This window comes from Amblyomma maculatum, chromosome 10 (assembly GCF_055883805.1).
Source record: "Amblyomma maculatum isolate TAMU_Amacu chromosome 10, ASM5588380v1, whole genome shotgun sequence".
Classification (NCBI taxonomy): domain Eukaryota; kingdom Metazoa; phylum Arthropoda; class Arachnida; order Ixodida; family Ixodidae; genus Amblyomma; species Amblyomma maculatum.
Window position 1 is genome coordinate 72,455,892 of NC_139353.1, and position 22,018 is coordinate 72,477,909.

Below are 22,018 nucleotides of genomic sequence, written 5' to 3' on the forward strand. Positions count from 1 at the left end.
TATAATCATAATGTTGTTGTAAATATAAATAATTGGAAGCAAGGATGAAGATAAACTGGTCTTTTCCCATTTAGGATGACTTGCATGAGACTGGGTCAAGTGAGGCTATCAACGCTTGGTCTGCTGGGATATATTTGTACTTAATTTGTGTAATTTTCTTTTTCTCGTTCACTGCAGCTGGTTCGTCGGCCCTGCTGTTGTGAACGCTTTTTATAATCCAAGCAGTAACGAAATGGGTAAGAAGATGCAAATACGCTGTGGGCGTTTCGCACCATAGTTTCGCATGTTTGAAACCAAATCCTTTTGTTTACTAAATGTCCGCTTTCTTTACAATGTTTCGCTTTCGCCTCAGTATGGAAGACAAGTTTAAGCTGGTATAAATTGTAGGTACCAAATATTATGCAGCGGCTTTTTTGCATTGCGCTTATCAATAGTGTGTCTGTAAAGTGATAAGAAATGACGTCAGTGAACTGTTGCCACACCGCCACTTTCGAACTTGTCACTATGTGGCATTGTCGTGTCCTTCAGCAGGTCAATGAGAATGTGTTACACGTTGTGGTTCGGATGACTCTGCGGCAACTAGATGGCATCACCGATTAGGCACACGAGTTAGAAAAAAGCTCTCGTGTGCAGGTCATCGCAAATTAGAGTGTTATCTTATCATAGCTAAACGATGGCGGGTGGGGGGAGTTGCTTTTAAGAACATGCGATCTTCTAAACGTTATGGTCTGGGTATTATAGATGACGTTCTGCTCATAGATCTAGGATGGCCAATTATTTCAGGTCTGGTTCAGGGGTTAAGTCTGGGTTAATGATGCCGCTTCTCCATCATGAAACTGAGTAAATGTCTGGAAGCCTTTTCGTCTATTTAAGCACTTACAATCTTGCATACATGACGGGAAGGTTTGTCATCTCTAAGACCACAATCTTCAAAGGAAGGAGGCAGAAATAAACATCTTTTTAACTGTATGATTTACAAACCTGAAATGTCAGAGGAAAGTTGCGCCTGTTACTTGACCTAAATTATAGTGAAAACATATTTGTAAACGCTCATATTTTATTTCAAGCTTCGAACACATTTTATACGTTACCGAGATATAAGCTTTTCGGTTCAAATTTGAAATGTTGTTTTGAGGCCCGATTTGATGTATAATGATTCTTTCAAGAAGATCGGGTTAATTAGTTAGGATGAATTTGCAGATTTTAACAGAAATACTTACTATTTAGTGCGTCATTACCTCATCGCCACCTTTCTAACCAACTGCACAATATTTATTTAAGAGAGCTGTATGTATACGTATGCTGGAACATATTTTTGTTTATGTCATATGTGAAAGGCTTGTGCCCTCCCTATTGCAAAAACCAGCGTCTCCAGTGCGAAACCAGTAAGATTTTCGCGCTGGTTTTGCACTGGATCTGCTGGGCACGCTGGAGGTCTGCGATATTCACTGGAGCAGTAACGGGAAGACACTGGCTGCACTGGTGCGATGGGAGAAAAACGCTGGGATTAGACTTTTGACGCTGGGTGTGTCGCTGGCATCCGCGATGCACTGGGAGAAGCGCTGTATGTGCGCTGGGGCCGCACTGGTCCCAGTGCCCCAGTATAGCCAGTGCGGCCTGTGGCGTCAGCCGGAGTAGCATCCCTCAGGGGCCAACAGGGCAACAGCGTACTTTCAATCGACCATCGGGGGGCATATGAAAAATATGGTTCAATGCAAGCGCTTTTTGCTGCGAAGTCGTTGCGCATTTGTAAAAAAACAAAGGCAGTATCTTTTTTCTAGAGTTTCCATGTTTCGATAGGTCGTTTCGAGCGTTTCGAGAGCGACAACGATCGCCGCGCCTCGATCTCATGACACACTGGCGATTAACGCACAACTAAAGCTGGAATTGAATAATGTGGGCTGCCATGCATAACCAACTTCGCAGCTGATCTTAAGGGCACTCTAACACAATGATTACTGCCAAAATGTTCAATGCGGGCTCAATCGCAGGCGAGCGTAGCCTGCACCACGGCCCAGTATAAACAGCAGAAAGAAAAACTAAAACGAGGAAAAGAGTAGTTTACCAAGCGAGGGGTCCATGAGAGAAAAAGCAACAACATACAGTGCTTGTAATACATTATATTTGGCGTGTTTCTCAAGCTTTTGCGCTCCTTCTTACTCTGCGTATCAAGCAGCCGAGCCCTCGGTCATCGCAACGCTTCCCGCAATGTTTACATACAAATAAGGTTTAGTTACACGCAATTAGTGTCAGCGCTGCGGCGCTTGCAGGTATTGAAGCTTGGTCGCACGTTTTTCCTTGAAGGCTTCTACTAAAGCTCCGTGTTCAGCGAAAATTACGCCCACGGTAGCAGAGCACCACCCAAGAGCCGGCGTTGGTAAATTTGCCAGCGATGTCAAACTCCACATGTTAAAATGATTCCAGTGCACAAAACAGCGCACATAAGCACCCAGAACATTAGTTGAAAGTCGTGAGAGCATGCAGCAAGCTAAAATGATCAAGAAGTTGCAATTGTTAGAGCGGTAGCAATGGCCTGTAGACTGCGAAACATAAAGTCCAAACCTTATAAATGCGGGTCATGACATAAAATGCAGAAATGTTAATCGAAAATCCAGTTCTCGGCGGGGCCGAGTGGTTAGCGTGCTGAGCTAGTGATTGGTATGTACCTAGGGACTAAGTTCGAGGCACGCTTGGTGCAGTAATTTTTTTATTTTTTTTTTACTTTTTTAGGTTTTTTATGTACCTAACTTGTTTCGTTACTTTTTACTTTTTAATTTTTATCCCACGCCTTTTTTTTCCGGGCGAAAAGTGCCGCCAGCGCGGAGCGTCCCAGTATGCCGCGTCCCAGTGCGCCCAGTGTCCAGCGTCATACTGGGACCATAATTAGGTATGGCGCTGGGGCGCTGGCTCCCAGTGGCACTGGTTTTTGCAATAGGGCTCAGGCAGGTGCTCTTTATTTGATTATTGTTTTTCAATACTGAAAATTTGTTTGTTCCTTTGATGCTACTCTTTCGCCACTATATATTATCTTGGGCCGATATACGTGACATATAAATCATACAAGCCTTCATATGCCAAGGCTACCATATGCCACACAAGAGTTAAGATTTTGTCTAAATTTACTATCGCACTTTTTTAGAAATAAATTCACCGTTACCCCCTTTATATGTTCCTTATCTGCTTTGTACCAAAGTTATAAAATAAACGAAAACGTTGCTTAATGTTTTATGAGTCTCAGCCACATGGCTGGCCTGCTGCTCTAACTTGCTTCATATTGTCGTCGACCTCGTCACCACTACGTGACAATATAAACAGTCCGAGAAAATTGCAGAATATGAATATAATAAATGCGGAAGCGTGAGTGTTGCTGCTACACATGGTACGTCACGCGCCTCCTGTCGAACACAACGAGCGTTTCGTTGGTGCATCAAAATTCACCGGCGTTCTATAATTGGTTTACAGAAAAGGAAAGGCGCCGTATCTGTCACTCGCGGAATCTCGCTGACACATCTCGCGGACAACAGATCAACGTTCAGGCTACGCCTTTCTCCGGAGCAGTTTCTGCACTGTTCTGGGATATTTTTGAAACGATATATCATCACTACGTAAGGTAAAGTCAAGATTACTGTGTGCGTCCGAAGACCAGCTTCGAGGTCAAGTTGGAACTTAAGCCACAACACTTTGGATGGCTATGTTGCCCCCAAAGTTCTAGGTCGAACTCAAATGTCAACCAACGTGGGAAGTAGCTTAACTACTGAGCAGTTGTGTGTCGAGACACATGATCGCTGACGTCAGTATCGAATACATTTAAAAGCGCGTCACGTGCCTCGAGAGCAGCTGGACAGCCGTGCTCGTTACGATCCTCGGTTGGCTGCGTCTGACGATCCGGAGGACATTGAGGCAGGAGCTGAAAGTTTGCGGAAGAGAAAAGACGGGGCTAAAGCTAAATGAGTGGCGGAAACGTCGCAACAACGTGGGGAGCGTCTTGCTAAACGCCGCCGTAATGATGCTACAAGGCGTAAGAGACGATCAGCCCAGATGACCACTTTCAGCTATCTCTTCACGCTAGACTAAACCACAGGCAATTTTGTTGCATGTTTACGCCGTAATTTATATTTATTTGATCAATTGACACTCATTACACTCTTGTGATTAGTATGGTAGATTTATTTGGCCCCATAAGTCAGCAACATGTCGCCTTCCGGTTGACGTGACGTCTACATTATTCGTATGGCTATTTCGAAGGTCTGATGAATGTCTACTTTTACCTTTTGAGCTGCAATTAATTAACTAATAATCCTATTGACAACATTTCTGTTTAACATCTTGACACAATTATTTTTCGATTACGACCATTCGTTTTATCCAAACCCATACGAGAACGACACAAGACTGTACACATAATTTTGCACACGACATAGTAATGCTATCATATTTATATTGCGAGAAGGGGGGGGGGGGTGTAACTTAATTGGAAAATTATATATTCTGAAGATAACATGAGGTCTTTTTTATTTACAGTGTACCCGTCCGGAATTCTTCACGGCGTTTTCTATCAGCATGGACTTCCTCGGTAAGGCACCTTTTTCTTCATGTAGCGGCAGTCTTCGGCAGTTACCTACACGTTTGGCAACGAAACATAAGACCATTTTACGACCCTTAGAGAAATCGGTTTGACTGGGTTGCTAGGAGAAAATCGTCAACACTTTCCTGTGCTGCGATAGCAGCCCAGCTACCCAATATGGCAGCATCCTTCACCCTTTTTTAAAATTGTATATCTATGACCGAAGAGCAGAAAGCCTCACAGTGACAGCGCGGTGACTAGAGGCACTGATTAGTGCACTTGTATTCATACACACCCACCTAAATCTTGTAACTTGCATTAGCGAAACTTGACTATAATCGGCAAATAGCGTTCGCATGTCCCTTGTGCCAGAAACGCCCACAGTTAGCTGTTTTTGTTCCCAATAATTATTTATTCCTAAAGTGATGTTACCTGCGCTTCCAAGCGCATGTAATGACATACCTTCTACTTACAGATTATAAAAAATAGGGACCGCATTTGAAGCAGCGCTGTGATTCCTCCTGCGAAATTCTATCCTTCCAAAATTAATAAATGTCTTTAGACAGCTCTGGTAGAATACCGACATCTTTTCTATTTAAAGGCAAATTTGAGCACAGCTTTTTAAGCGTTTTTGCGATATATTAAGGAAGCAAATAGATAGATACTTGTATATGTTTGTGTACGTGCAGTTGCAAAGTACTCTATGTCAGTGCACATTACATTAAAGAACCCCTGGTGGTCGAAATTTTTGGAGCCCTCCGCTACGGCGTCTCTCGTAGCTTGAGTCGCTTTGGGACGTTAACCCCCCCCCCCCCCCCCCCCCTTCATACCAAACCAAACCAGTCTTCATGATTCTCACGAGCGAGAAAGAATTTCTCGGAAGAAGAAAGAAAAGAGTCAGGAGAGAAGTATCGTTCGTTAATTTTTTCATTTAGCGCCCCATCTCTCCATGTCTGCTGTTCTCTTTCTCTTCCATTTAGCATGTCCTCTTGGTTTTAGACTCTCCTCTCTGTGCTAACAGACAGACGGCAGTAGACTCGTTAATCAGATTCGTTATTTCATGCAAAGTATCCTAATATTGAAATATATTGATAACTAGCATTGGTATGCCCCACGAATAAACCTGAAATAAATTTTTAAAAAGGAGGCCCTTACTTATTAATATGGAACGCGACGTCAGAGTACGCCTTTAATCACTACATTATATTCAGTACTTCTTTACCGAGTACCTTCCCACTGACGCACACTAATTTGGAAGTTTGCACACAATGTTTTACAATGAGCTATAGTGTCAAATGAGAAGTAGACTAGTGATATGGCAGGTGTAGAAGTATAGCTAGATGCAGTCAACGACAGCCATCTTCATGCGCTATTTGGAAGCAACTTTATTACATCATAAAACTCATTGTTCTGTAGGCGATTATACATAACCAGTAAATGCACGTCTCGTGAAGAAGATGCAGATCTTAAAATGTAGATTTCTTTACTAGAAAATGCTTATCTTGTCAAGATGCAGACGTAGACTGTCATAAAGCCCATAGCTGGCGGCGATCTTAGCGGCTCACTCAGTGGCCAAAGCATTAATGTTCATGTTCGAGATAACCAGAACGGCCTCCAATCGCTTAAAGGTAGGAGTGTGTACTATAACCTAAGATGGAGTTTATGCCCTACATTGACATAGAATCTGCACTCGGAGTTATAGAGGTCCGCTTACAGCTTTGCTAAACGATAAGGGCTAAGAAAAGACTTCGTTTGATGTCTCCACCAGCCAATCTCTTTTACCTTATCTAACGTTTTGTCACGGCGTGCACATTTGTGCCGTTCAAGTTTGTAGTAACTTGTGACTTCGTGGAACGATTCTAGCCCAGTAGGGGCTAGCATCCATGTCTTCCGCATCCATGGAGTGATACGGGGAAGCGGAATACATTCCTACTCTGTTGTCGAGACCTGGAGTAATGTCGGCATCATCGTTTTCTAGATTCCCCGAATGATCTAGCACTCCTATCATCTTAATATCTTTGTAAGGTTGCCTGGTCAGAACGCCGCAGGTGATATTCAGCTACTGCCTCCCCCCCCGCCCCCCCACCCGCACACGCACTTTTTCGCAAAGCCAATCAGGATTCAGAAAAGATCAACGTTTATGATAGCTATGACTAATGCCACAGCTGCGTCTTCAGCTCTTGCCAAAGATTTTCCACTACCAACGCCAAGGCCTATGGCTGCTGGCGTACGTTCATCAGTTCCAATACATGACGTGTATTCTGCCGCGTCTACATAGGCACCCATGTCGCTTGTTGCCTATTTTTCTTTTAAATTTATTGCTCTAGCTTTCCCCATTCTTTCGTGATTGGAAGGGGGCATGTTTTTAGCAGCAGTTTTTTCTTCAGTGCCCTCATAGCAGGTCTTCATACCTATTCATAGACGCCTATCAATAGGCACTCCCATGAAGCTCCGCCTCACTTGGTGCGCTAAACGGTTGTCTTAGGGCGCAAGCCTTCTATGCGTCATGCAGCGCAGGACTTGACGAAAGTAGTGGTACCGAATATTTTTTGGTAGGAGTTGAGTTCATGATTAGTAAATGATTGGGATAATTTGCTATCAGGTGAATGAGATGAATGAATCAAACAATGAGTAGTATGTCATAACGAGAAGTAACAAAATACTGGATATCGTGTCATCTCTCGCCCGCATAAAAATTGCGGGACACTGAACCCCCAGGGTGGAAAGCAGCGCCATACAATATCCTTGACCGCGATTGCCGTCTTGTAAGGCATCAATAACGGACCTTCATGCGGATCTAGATTTGATCTATTTCGTAGAAAAACTGGGGGACACCGTTTCGGGTGTTGTCCACGTGTCAGGTGTTGTTGTTTGGATTTTGTTACTCAAGTAGCATGCAACGGCTACTGTGGGTAGAGGTAGGGATTCGAAACGATCTTTCTGCCTTTTTGTAAGCCCTAATCCTAAACAATCATTGTAGGCCCTAACCATCTCAGTACGCCATGCCACTTAGCGTAACTGGCTTTTCAAGACTAGGAGTAGAGTGGGCGCCGTCAAAGGAGGAGAAGAGTAGATATCGCGCAGCCAGAAGAACAGAAATATTACAAAGGGCACCCCGAAACCGGTCATGGCGTGTCTAGCAGCAGAGCGAGAAGCATGGGAATCCGGCTTTATTACATGAGCAGATACGCACTTTAGAACAAGAACAAACCAGCTTCATTCGTTTATTCCTCCCATGCCTTTGGGGACATGCTATCTTGGTACACCTATGCAGTTCTGAGTGTTTCGAAATTTGTTTGGATGGTGAAGAGAGATACATAACATTCGTTTTTTTCAGGCACTCAGACCGTTTACTGTCCCTCCTGCTTAGGCCTACCTAAGGGCACGAGTTGTTTCCTAAAAGAATAAATAAACATTACACTGGAGGCTGCCAGGAGGTTTAGGTGAAGCAAAACATAAACATTGACCGTGTGGAACCACATGAGCCGCTACAGTGTGGATTTGCGGCGAGAAGAGACGAATGCAAAGGCCGAGGCCACGCGCAAGTTAGGCACACTGTCACAATGAGAAATGCAGAAGTCACTATTAGCAACACTAAAACATTCACGCCTGCTCAGTGACCTCCGTGAAAAACCTTCAAAATTGTCTCGGCTCAGTAGGGCGGATTTTGACTTGCCGTAATGCTGCCACATTAAGGTGAGAAAACAGAAGATGTAATTGGAAATATCTGACTTTTTCAGTATTACTTGCCTTCTCGCTAAAAAGCCCACAGAGTGCATTTTGTTGCTTCCCCAGGTAAGCCGATGACACGCAGCGGAGTACGCTACTGCTGAAAAATACTAAAAAAGTAGCTTTGGCCAGGGTAATGTCTTCTACCAATTTCAATTCGGGTACCTTCCTCATGCTCGGGAATCGTTAACAAACCTTCCACTCACTAATTCAATATCACAGTAAAAGCTTTTGTCATCAGCCGAGTTTTTTGCTCCATCCCATATTTATATACCTCTCTAAGGCGAAGGCATAGAAATTAAACACACTCTTACGTAGGGCATAAAAACTACACTCAACCTTCCTAAACACACATCCAATGAGTTCCTGCTAATCTTTGGAGCTCACAACAGGCTAGATGAGCTCACACAACGGTGCAAATCTATTATAGGCCTTCTCTTCACTACCGTAAGATGAAGTAGCATTCTAGTCCTGCTTGGAATCAGTCCCTAGAACCAACACCTTCCCATCTACAAATTTCGGGAAATATACATCACCTGTCAAAAAACACTTTGCCTGCCGCACTGGCCTAGCAGAAACACTACATAAATGCTATGAATTCCGACAGCAAAACGTTTAAATCGATGCAGCCTCCTACGCTCTCACATACGCTTTTTCATTAACCGTTGTCTTCAACCCCTCTATCTACAAGCAACCAGCTAGCTCCTTCAATTAACATACTCATTTTGGTGATTCAGAACTGGTATCCGCAATTTCGTCCACGGACGCTCCTGGGCTACGCAACTTGTATCTTTGCTCGCGATCCCTTGTCACAATGCCTATCCGAATTCTTTGAATCCCCAAACACGTAGTGCCAGCCCAGCAAGTCTATTATTAAACAACAGCAGGTGACCCTGGGCTAACTGCAATGTCATACATTCCTCTACACCGCCAACCTCGTCCTAATTCGCAAGGGACTGTGTTTGTCCCAAAGCGCACTTTGCGGAGCACCCCGTGCGCATTGCAAACACTTTATATACATCTGCTCTGATTTCAAACTTCCTTCCCTATGAGAAGTCACTGAAATCGAGTGATAGGACATGTGCTGTTCAGCCATGATCTGGTGTACAACCCCAGCTCACGGATTGGACCCTGGAATTCGCTGTGCGGCACCAGCTGCCGGACACTAAAGACAGCCAAGACCTTTCATCCATTCAAAGTTTGCCCACTTTAGGCTCAACTCGCACAATTAAGGTTTCACCGCCACAAGCATAGTGTAGCAACTGCGCAGTTTTGTTTTGTGATAGTGCTGTGATTATAGCTGGATATGTCGCCCAATTTGCAGCAGTATCTCGAGCTGCATTTACGTAAATGTAATGGATGGTTCCCTCGATGACGAAGTCATGCAGCTAACATTCAGTGCAGTCGACCATTGGAGTATCTCTCACTGAGCATGACGATGTGTAAAAGTGACGGTGCTCGCAAGATAGGGCCGAAGAAGTGGAGGATGAGCAGGTTAGAATGGACATTATAGATGATTTATCACTATGTGATAGTTCAAGAATTTACCCTGCTTTTGTTTGCTCATCATTCAAGTCTCCCTCGCACCCTCATCCAACCCTTCTCTTTAAATCAGCATTTTATTGCAACTTGCAAAAGCAAGTTTCAGAACTACCCGCACCGTAATTTTAAGCTGTCTGCGGTTCTCAATCTCCCCGCGATCACACTGTATGCAATTGTAGCCCATAGAAAACCTACTGTGAGTCAATCTGCGAATGCAGATTAATTTGTGTAAATAAGCTGAAAGGCGAAGAGTCTCCCGGCCTGTTCTCGATGAGCAGTCGTTTCTTTCATTTTCTGCACAATGCAACGCACTTGCTTTTCTGAAAAAAAAAAAACTTTCTGAAAGCTGCTACAGCTTATAATCCTGTATGGCTAATTGAGGACGCCCCTCGGCCCCACAGAAGCTTCCATAACGTGTCAATGGTAATGAAGGCTTCGTCAAACTTACACAGTTTGTAATTTCTGAAGCCATCCCATGAACCTGCTCAACTAAGGCAACTACTCTGAAAGGTATAGAGAAATGTTGTATTTCACTGCTGTAGCGGTTGAGACAAAGGGATAATGAACACTCATAGGCAGTTCGGCGAAAAGCATGAAGCGATTTTAATGTAGCATTGAATAAATTCAGCACACAATGTTTTTCATCTTCCATGCATATCCACTGGCTTCCCAACACCTCTTTTGGAAGGTCAAGGTGTTGGGAAGCCAGTGGATATGCATGGAAGATGAAAAACATTGTGTGCTGCATTTATTCAATGCTACAGAAAAATCGCTTCATGCTTCTCACCGAACTGCCTATGAGTGTTCATTATCCCTTTGTCTGCCAAAAGTGGTGTCCCGGGTTCGAACCCGACCTCGGCGGCTGCGTTTCGATGGAGGCGAAACAAAGAGGCGTCCGTGTTCTGTGCGGTGTCAGCGCACGTTAAAGATCCCCAGGTGGTCGAAATTACTCCGTAGCCCTCCACTACGGCTCCTCTTTCTCTTTAATCACTTTCACTCCCACCTTCCTCCCTTCCCTTACGGCGCGGTTCAGGCGTCCACAGAAACAAGTGTGACAGATACTGCACCTTTCCCTCCCTGTGAACCAACCAACCAACCAGCCAACTGACCGACCAACCGACCGACCGACCGACCGACCGACCGGCCAGCCAGCCAGCCAGCCAGTCAGTCAGCCAGCCAGCCAGCCAGCCAGCCAGCCAGCCAGCCAGCCAGCCAGCCAGCCAGCCAGCCAGCCAGCCAGCCAGCCAGCCAGCCAGCCAGCCAGCCAGCCAGCCAGCCAGCCAGCCAGCCAGCCAGCCAGCCAGCCAGCCAGCCAGCCAGCCAGCCAGCCAGCCAGCCAGCCAGCCAGCCAGCCAGCCAGCCAGCCAGCCAGCCGACCGACCGACCGACCGACCGACCAAAGTGGTGTTTGTTTTAAAGACGATATTGTAGGCCCAAGCTATGATGCGGCCGTCAGCTTCAGAGTCTGATCAGCCAGAAGTTTTTGGACCCTATATTCAGGTTGCGTTTAAAAGAGCGCCGATAAATCTGTACCGCAATATAGAAACCGAAGCAACTGCCGCATGATGTGAAATTTCGCCTCGAACCTGTATCGCACGGTTATCTCTAATCATGCTCATCAGTGTTGCGCACTATCATGCGATTGTGGTTTCGGTATATGAGTTTGCATTACAGTGTGCTGATGCATATGTGCCGTTCGCCTCTTAAGTACTCGGCTTCACCTGCTGAACGACAGGGTTTGGTCTTTGAATTTGCTTTCACCGTATGGTAATTTTTATCGGGAGGTTTCTTTAGCTGGGTGGGCCCTCTGGAATTATGATAGAGGGGGTGAAGAGTGGAGGGTGGGAGGAATGGAAGAGGAGCGTGTGTACGCTAAAGGGAAGGAGATGGACCTTCTTGATAATGAGGATGCACGAAAAGTGGGTGCATTAGACGCCAGTGCTAATGACGACGCGAGCGCAGAGCATTTTGGAATAGTAGACACTAAAGCAGTAAAAATCGCTTGGCGAAAACAAACTGACTCCATATCAACGATGCATTTTTGCGATGCACCAAACTGGAATGGCATAGAAAGGCCTTTGGCATGCGACCAAGCAAGTTGCATAAATACACATCGAAAACCTCACACAGGGCGAATAGGACATTCGTGCGAGTTCTAGTGCTTATTTAAAAGTAAACATATTTTATTCGGCAGGTCAATTACCTATGGAGCCATTGGCATGGTGGTGGGGCACGAAATGACGCATGGCTTCGACGACGAGGGTGAGTGGGCTCCAGATTAATCTCCTCAAATCATTATCACGCACTTCTCGAGTTTATTGCAAAAGCACTCATCACTTTTTACGGCGCCGGAATGAATTTGAGAATTGCTCATTCATAGATATCCGGTCATTGTTGCTATTCATTCTTCCATATACAGCTCATTTGGATTGCCTAAACTATGCAATGCCCCAGCAAAATTTAGCGAAATAACATTGAACATACAAATTGTTTTTCCAGCTTATAAAAATGTTATAGACGGCTGCAACGAAGTCCCTTCTAATGTGTTGTTCGTTGCCATGAATTATGGTTTTCCTGTTCTTATGTACGTCGTTCCTCTTGCAGTCGACTTGGAGCGAAACGTTTACGGCGTTTCATGTAAAATCAGAAATTCCTTCTCCGCGTACTATAGCTGCGCGCTGTAGGGTGGTGTTCTGTTGGCTACACGTGTCATCAGACGCTGGCATTTAGTCCTCATTTAAATCCTTTTTTACTTCGCACTACAAGATATGAGGTACCAAATAACTATAAAGATCCCACACTATCTGCCTCCATCGCATTTGCATAGACTATGTTCTTAACCCTGCATGACCTTGCAAGACCCTGCAAGACCCTGCAGGAAGCCAGGGTCTTGAATATTTGGGGGCTCGGATTTAAATAATGCCCATTCAAAATCTACTACCCCATTCGAGCTCAAACAACGTTCACAAAGTAGCAAAATATCGTCTGCGTTATCTGATAAGTGATTCAACATCAGTACTTGCCTAAATTTTTTGAAACCGAGGAAAAACTGCTCTCGGCGGCGTGCACAATTTTCGCAGAAGAGAGTCGAAACGCTGCTTTGACATGGCACGTCATCTGTCGAGCAGTGAGGCAAGCTCCATCCCGGCCGTTAGCGCGCTTGCCTTGCTGCCCGACAGATGACGCACCATGTCAAAATAACGCACCATGGCATTTTTTAAATCTCAGCCCCCAAATATTCAAGACCCTGTATAAGACGGGCCTGGCATTGTTTGTGATGTGTTCCAAATGTTCTTTTGTACGGAGATATAGGACATTACTTTAGGTGCTATCCAGGACACCACACCGTCCGAAGCTGGTCCAACTAAAAGGCACAAAAAGTGTGTTGTTTGCTTCCTATGACGAAGCAGCAGTGTCGCAGAGTTAAGTTGAGATTTTCTACCCCTGCGTAGACCGAAATTGTCGAAATAAAGAATGCGCCGTTCCTATATCTTCCTGCAGGACTCGAATCTGGAGTGCGGACGGTGACAACTGAGGAATGACCATACACTACTGAATGCTATTGGGTGTATGTAACTTACTTGTAGACGCAAATTGATAGTTTTGCCCTCGCTACGGGGGAGCTATTTCCACTGCAGAGTCAGCAAGGGTACTTCCACCTGAATCTAAGAACAACTGAAAACTTCTCTCTCCGTCGCTCGGATGACACAGCCACACATAATCTGTTAAATAATCTTCAAGCCCCACAACTATGCTTCCCCGACACAAGCACAAAAATTTCTCTTGCGAGTGTACCTTTCTGGAGCATTACTATTACTGCATTTAAATGTCAACCATTGTGACCGCTGTTTATCGTCTCCGTACCCCTGCAGGAAGCCAGTTCGATGCCTACGGTGCACTGAAACAATGGTGGTCGAAAGAGACCCGCGATCATTTTGAACAGAAGGCTGAGTGCTTCATTAGCCAATATGGAAACATCACCGACACAATGACCAACATGTCGGTAAGATTTCGCATATCTGTTTTGCAAATCTATACAAACTCCTGAGTAGCGTTTGTTTGTTTTTGGGTCTTATGCTTGGCAATGTACGCGCAGATAAGCAACCACCGAGTTGAATTTAGACGCATCAGCTTTGCCAACCGTGTTATATTCAAGGGAAATAACACAGCATGCTTCATGCAGTTCCAGCGATATCGTCTACAATCACCGCTCTGTAGCAGAGTGAACGTGTCGAGCAGACGTCTACCCTTAGGGCATATTAGTTCACGCTCTGGTCGTTTCAAATATCGCTGAAATTATCGAATATCAACACATGATAATACAATCGGTTGAACTATTAACCTCGAATGCGCGCAGGCATATGATTCGAACTCATTACAGCAGAAGACTGGATTCGTTACGTTTCATATCGACAACATTGAACTGCAATAGATTCAGCCAAACAATTTGCGCTAATAAGTAACGTAAATATCATCTGTTTGCAGGTCACATATATTTGCATAGGAACATAAATTGAAACAATTGTCTTGAGTATCTTGAGCAGTAAGTGCTCTGTTTTCTCGCTTTCTCTCTCTTATAGCTCAACGGTCAGAACACTGTGGGAGAAAATATCGCTGACAACGGCGGCCTTCGACTGGCCTTTAAGGTTAGTGAAACCATGCTCATGCCTCACATATTTTTAGCAGACCTCATTTCTAAAACTAGAAATCAGTAACCCTGAAAAGCAACGTCAATACCACAAGCAAATGACATCCGTTAGCTGTGTTTCACTAAGAGATGGCTCGAGATTGGTGAGATAGTGAGTTTTGATAACGAAGAAAACTAGGATTACGCACCCAGGTCTCCCGATAAATGATCTTTTCAAACTGAGAGGAACAACCGCTAATATAATCCCTCAACACAGATGGAAAGCGCAAGGAGTTAGAAGCGCGCATATCACGATCCGCCAAACTGCACACGGTCAAATCGGCGGAGTTCTCGCACGATCTCTGGGATGAGGTCCCTAAGGCTCTCTCCGCTCGCGGATGCGCTGCTGTACGGGCTTGCGTAGACTGGCTGGAGTGGTCGTTCATAGTGGCGCATCCATGTGTCCATCGTCCTCTCGATGGTCGACGCTTCAGTTTCAAATTCTTCCACGGCTTGTGGCAGATTTCTGACCAGCCCTGCAAGAAGAGACTCTTTAACGCCTCGCATTAAACATTTCACTTCCTCACTGTCCGTTATGTTACAGTCGATGCGGCGAAACAGGCGCTTCATTTCCTCGACGTAGACCAAGACGGGCTCGTTTGGGTGCTGAAGTTTTGATTGGAGGAGGGCCTGAGCTCTTTCTTTTCGAACAGTACTTGCAAAGGCCACGAAAAACTCTGATTTGAATGTCGCCCAATCCTTTAAAGAAGTGTCGTGATTTTCGAACCAAACTCGGGCATGTCCTTGAAAAACCAATTAGACTTGCCAGAGTTTTGCAGTATCGTTCCAGCCATTGAATTCTGTCACATGGTCGAAAAGGTTCAACCAGTCTTCCGCATTTTCACTGGGCAGTCCTTGGAAGATGGGGGGCTCTCGGGGCTGCACGAAGACGACTGGTGCTGTTGACTGGGCCATTGCCAAAGTTGATGCCTTTCGGAGTCGAACGGGGTCAGGAATCAGACCTTGTTCGGGTTCTAGGCCTTTGAATCGGCGGCTAGCTCGGTGACATGCAGGCTGATCCCCCAGGGCGACAAGAGCAAGGCTGAGGTTTTCGCTTGAAGGATCAAGGGCGTGCTGCCCTTGATCCGTCAAGCGAAGACCTCAGCCTTGCTCTTGTGGCCCGGGGGATCAGCCTGCATGTCACCGAGCCAGATGTCACGTGGTAGTGACGTAGTGACAAGGTCGATGACACAAATGAAGAGTCGGTGATTGCAGTGAAGAAACTCTTTATTGGGCTGACCTGCGCCCGCAAAAGAACTAAGCAACTCGGCGGCGGCGACAGCGACGAACGTGCTCGTCGATCGTTGGACTAAGAATGCTCGTCACACTCGGCAACGCTCAATTTAAAGGCTGCTCAGAAGAATCTAGATAACGACGCGAACTGCTACTGGCACAACGTGGAACATTATAGAAACATACGCGAGTGATTGCAATCTTCGAGACAGATCTCAGCGCATCTTGCGCGACAACGAAACTGATAAAGGTGCTTCTCGCGACATCGAACATTAACAAAGAAAGAATACAGAACTGATACGCTATTCAGAATCAGAGTGATAAGGCCACATGCCGGCGGCTGCCAAGGAAACAAATACAGTTTTGTAGGGTTCGCGGCAATATAATGAGCTGGCTGAAAATCTCAACGCCTACCTTCTGATTCCCGATTATGCTACACAGCCCGTTGTCATGCGGCAAAGCCAGCACGCTTGTGGTAGGGATGGTTAATGCCGCTCTTGGCTTTACAGTCTGAAGACTGCAAGTGTGTGGTATGTTTTTGTTTGGCATTTTTCAACACGTCATCAACACTCACACTACAGTTAAGAGTTCGCGCTCTGAAAAGTACTTTTAAGTTTCCTAACTGTCTAAAAATTCTGATTTTGCTATCGAAACTCTAACGAGCCCATATTGAAAGGGCACACTAGGTTCATACACCAGAACCTCCAATAAGGAATAAAAACCGTCAGTTTGCAACAAAGAAGCAATTTTGTTGAAGTTCGAGCATCGAATCTCAGATTATTTGGCAGATGTTATTCAGCTAGGGGAACGCTATTTCGAAAAGAGAAGAGAGAATCTTATTCGTTCATACCAGCGGAGCAGTTATTTATTTTATAAAAAAAATGTGTTCTCTTTCATCATCACAGCTACCTGTACGTACTTGCAGTATTTGTCAAATGTAGCAAGGCTGCATGAGTGTCTTCGCACGCGCATAGCTGAGCCCCGACACGTTTTCTAAATTATAAAATAACTTGACAGTTTGCGACCATGGTTACTCTTATCCATCACATATTTAAAGCATGACGTGCTTCACTAGGCGATCATGTATGTATGTATGTATGTATGTATGTATGTATGTATGTATGTATGTATGTATGTATGTATGTATGTATGTATGTATGTATGTATGTATGTATGTATGTATGTATGTATGTATGTATGTATGTATGTATGTATGTATGTATGTATGTATGTATGTATGTATGTATGTATGTATGTATGTATGTATGTATGTATGTATGTATGTATGTATGTATGTATGTATGTATGTATGTATGTATGTATGTATGTATGTATGTATGTATGTATGTATGTATGTATGTATGTATGTATGTATGTATGTATGTATGTATGTATGGAGCGATTGGGATGGAGCGCATTTGGCAAGCACTCGCAGATTATGACTAGCAGCTTACCGGTATCGCTCAAGAGGAAAGTATACAACAGTTGCATCTTGCCTGTACTCAGCTATGGGGCTGAAACGTGGAGGCTAACCAAGAGAGTTCTACTTAAGTTGAGGACAACCCAGAGGGCTATGGAACGAAAAATGGTAGGGGTAACATTAAGAGATAGAAAGCGTGCAGAGTGGGTCAGAGAAATAACTCAAGTTACCGACATTCTAGTAGAAATTAAGAAGAAATGGACATGGGCAGGACATGTAGTGCGAAGAGAGGACAACCGATGGTCGCTGAGGGTAACAAACTGGATTCCAAGGGAAGGAAAGCGTAGCAGGGGGCGGCAGAAAGTTAGGTGGGCGGATGGGATTAAGAAGTTCGCAGGGGTCAAGTGGATGCAGCTAGCACAGAACCGGGTTAAGGGAGAAATATGGGAGAGGCCTTCGCCCTGCAGTGGGTATAATCAGGCTGATGATGATGATGCTGATGTATGTATGTATGTGTGTATCTGTGTATGTATGTATGTATGTATGTATGTATGTATGTATGTATGTATGTATGTATGTATGTATGTATGTATGTATGTATGTATGTATGTATGTACGCATGTACGCATGTACGCATGTACGCATGTACGCATGTATGTATGTATGTATGTATGTATGTATGTATGTATGTATGTATGTATGTATGTATGTATGTATGTATGTATGTATGTATGTATGTATGTATGTATGTATGTATGTATGTATGTATGTATGTATGTATGTATGTATGTATGTATGTATGTATGTATGTATGTATGTATGTATGTATGTATGTATGTATGTATGCATGTATGTATGTATGCACGTGTGTGTATGTATGCATGTACGTATGTATGCATGGTGTATGGATGTATGTATGTTTGTGTCCATAAGCGGACACAGCAATATGCCTGTTTTGCGCTCTTATTGTCAAACATTAGCATCCAACTTGTCATATAGCACGTCATGTGAAACTCTTTTGCAGGCTTTTGACAAGCTACTCGAAGAGCAATGTGAAAACGACACCCGCTTATGGGGCCTGGAGAACATAACAGCGAAACAGCTGTTCTTCATTGGAAACGCAATGGTGCATATAATTTCTCAGGCCTAATTTTCTTTGCGCAGCACTATTACACAATGACTGTACTGATTATTTCTAGAATGAAATTCCGAGGCTCATATAACACGGGTTTGCTTATATGCACAGGTATGGTGCAGCAACAGCCGCCCAGAGTATGTGAAGCAGGTGATCCAGTACGATCCGCACAGCCCACACCAGTACAGGTAAGGCTTGACGGCTCTATGGCAAAATGCAGGCTCGCGAGGGGACCTACAGTTGACACAATTAAAACTTTGTGATTCCATTCGTGTACAGTATACGCTACCCTCCTTTATCCGAGATATAAAATATTTCTCCAGTTGGCGGTGATACACGAAATGGTGAAAATAACATTTTTCCTTCACGTCTGGGTAATAACAGATGCCATTAGCCATGACATAATTTCAAAACTGTCTTTTTATCTTGCAAAGCTGCACAAATGTTTTTTCCATAGGTTTACCGACTTGTTCGTATTTTCCCGGACGTCTTTTCATAGCATTTTGTTAGGCAGTGCGAGCAAGGATCTGAGCGGAGTAATTGCAGTGAAATGTCAAGTACTTATGACCACCATAGCTGTTGACAAGACGGAAGGAATTCGACGGAAAAACAGCATTCTTTTTTGACCAGCTTATGTAACTTCTTTAGTGAACGGTTCCAGCAGCATTTGGAGGCACTGTGCAATCTAAAACGAAGCAAGGAGTTGCTAGTTCTCGAAAAGCACTCCTCAATATTTTTCATCCGTCCATCCATCCGTTGACCGTTCATAGATATAAACATGCCCTGAGCTTCCTATTCAACCTTTTATTCACCCACCAGCTTATTGAGCTATATGAGACAACAAAAATGCATTCCCTTCAGAAGTGTATCACAAACGAATGGTGTACCTGCACCGATGTATTATCTATTCTCTCTTTACACGACGAACAGGGCTGGAGTATTGCGTTCATGCTTGCGAATTCACTCTTTAAACCTCGTTGTTCCCTACAATGCAATTTATGCATTTGAGCGCGTTTTTTGGGCACTGAATCAATAATTCAGAAAAGGAAAAAATGCAGTTGTTAAAGCTTAAAAAAAAAAACACGCAAAGGTCTGTTCAAGGTATCTAGTCTGAGTACGGGCGAAGTTCATCGTTCATTGTCACTTGAAATAATACTTAGTGAGACATTTACACTGGCGGTCAAATAATAAATGCAATCTCCGTCCTGTTTATCATTGAATCAGTTTTCTTTTTGCTTTATTTCTTAACCATTTCGCTGCTTCATCTATCTTACATAGCTGCTCGTTTACTTTTATTGCGTCAATATAATTCTGAAGTTGGAAACGCCATGTAAATTTAAAGCAGCAACAGTATACATTGTACAGAACGCACTACTGGTGAATGCAGCAAACGCTGAGGTGCTGATTTAGTTTTTTTTTATTCCAGAGTCAACGTACCAATGCAAAACATGCAAGCATTCAGCAAGATCTTTGGCTGCTCATCTAATTCGACGATGAACCCGAAGCACCGATGCACCCTGTGGTGAAGCTGGCTCACAGATGAGCGGGAGAAAGTACAACTCAACATGGAAATCCCCCTTTTTGCATAGCATATTTTCGTTCCAGACGATTGTGCAGCAGCTACACACAAAGCGTTTGCATAGAATCAGATATGAAAAAAAATGGAATACTATTTTGTTGGGATATTTTAATTTAAGCCCACGGAGACATAAGGAGAACTCTAAGAATATGCAAGTGTATACATCTGAGCATAGGTCGCTTAGACCTTTCGGTTCCTTATATGTATATATGTAAATATATATATTATAGGACACATTTGGTAGGGTGTTCAAAACGAATCTACTATGCTGAAATCAGACAACGCGTGAAGTTTTGTTTTAGGGTATTTATAATTTTACTCATTCAACGGACACAAGTGTCAGCGAGATTAGGTGCAGAAAAATCTTTCATAATTTTCACATCTGCTTCGTTTCATTTACGAGGTCTAACGTCTCGAAGAATCTCAAGCTCTTCGGGGCATAGTTTAGTGTTCCGAAAATTTCGACCACTCCATTCGCACAGTAGACTAATGGCTTCAATTTCTTCTCCGTCAATACACGGCCGCCGCGGCACGGACCGAGTCGGCGTCCTCAAGATCAACATTTGAAATACCAAACTAAAGAGACAACGTGGAGGGTTATCACTGCTTCAATTTCAACTGGTGTGGTTCGAGACGAAATAGAAAACCCAGATTATTGCTTGATTTAGACCTAGCTTAGTCGAGCAACTACTAGGTGTGCCATACGTAAGCAGATGTCTGTTAAACGTGTTCTCTAATGATTTGGTGCTGTGAAATACACCATCCGAGACAAACTAATGTAGTTAAGTGTCAATGTTCAGGCAAATAATTTAGCTTAACGAGGCTGAAACCTTTTAAACTAAGTAGTGTACAAAAGTAAGCTTCATATATTAGGACGCACAGGTTTTGATTAGATAACCACGTAACGTATTTCGCGGTTCTCTTATGTATTCTAATGTTATTCGGCATCTGTGAGCTTAATAAATGTATTGAACATTTACTTTCGGATGTTCATCATGACTGGCTTTATTGGTAATCCAAAATTTTTTTCTAATTTGTTTGCTTTCCTGAAAATGGGTATATACAGAAGCCTGGCCATATTATATACTGACTTCAGTCAGGAATAAATTATATTGGTCATTGGTATTGGAGCATTTAAAATAACTTCCAAACTTTGATAGCCAAAAATGGTCATAAAAACTTGCCATACCTGCTCCACTCAAGCGCCTAACTTTGACGTGCGCCAGGCAGGAAACAAAATATTGGCATCTGGTCGCTGATGCTGTTGACAAATCATCGGAGCGCAAGTTATGCCATAACTTGCAAGATACCGTTTGGGAAATCTTGTATCCGTTGTTGCATGAGCGTATTTTAATATTATTTAGCGTGCGAAAAAAATTGCTCCTTGAGCCCACTGAAAAAGAAATAAGGGCCATCATCATTATCTTGAGCCTGACTATACCCACTGCAAGGCGAAGGCCTCTTCTATATTTATCCAAATAACCCGGTCCTGTGCTAGCTGCCTCTACTTCACCCTTGCAAACCTCTTAACCTCATCCGCCCACCCAACTTTCTCCCATCCCCTGCTGTGTTTGCCTTCCGTCAGAATTCAGTTTCTTACCCTAACCGACCATCGGTTATCCTCCCTTAGCAATACATGTCCGGCCCACACAAATTTCTTTTCCAGTTCGATTAGAATGTGAGTAATATGTGTTTTTTCTCTGACCCACTCTGCACGCTTCCTACCTCATAAGGTTACCCCTAACATTTCTCGTTCCACACCCCTCTGCATCATCATCATCATCATCATCATCATCATCATCATCACCCTGACTATACCCACTGCAGGGCGAATGCCTCTCCCGTATTTCTCCACTTAACCCGGTTCTGTGCTAGCTGCATCCACTTGATCCATGCGAACTTAACCTGATCCGCCCACCTAACTTTCTGCTGCCCCCTGCTACGCTTTCCTTGCCTTAGAATCCAGTTTCTTACCCTAAGCGACCATCGACTATCCTCTCTTTGCACTACATATCCTGCCCATGCCCATTTCTTTTTTTTTTTAATTTCTACTAGAATGTCGGTAACTTCAGTTATTTCTCTGACCCACTCTGCACGCTTCCTATCTCTTAATGTTACCCCTACCATTT

At 44.0% G+C, this 22,018-nt stretch overlaps 1 protein-coding gene across 1 annotated transcript; it reads left to right on the forward strand.

Annotated features, from left to right (window-relative positions):
* The first annotated feature begins 217 nt into the window (after positions 1–217).
* Positions 218–20,286, forward strand: LOC146176783 (neprilysin-1-like). Its single transcript, XM_084582958.1, has 8 exons — positions 218–236; positions 4,522–4,573; positions 12,030–12,097; positions 13,708–13,838; positions 14,416–14,481; positions 18,200–18,301; positions 18,422–18,498; positions 19,737–20,286. The coding sequence occupies exons 1-8, from the start codon at positions 233–235 to the stop codon at positions 19,834–19,836; spliced, it is 600 nt and encodes a 199-aa protein (XP_084439084.1). The 5' UTR covers positions 218–232; the 3' UTR covers positions 19,837–20,286.
* Positions 20,287–22,018: the final 1,732 nt, after the last annotated feature.

Excerpts from the sequence above, each read along its gene's own strand:
- LOC146176783 (XM_084582958.1), top strand. Across the intron at positions 13,839-14,415 it reads ACACAATGACCAACATGTCG|CTCAACGGTCAGAACACTGT; the intron begins GTAAGATTTCGC and ends TCTCTCTTATAG. Across the intron at positions 18,499-19,736 it reads CACAGCCCACACCAGTACAG|AGTCAACGTACCAATGCAAA; the intron begins GTAAGGCTTGAC and ends TTTTTATTCCAG.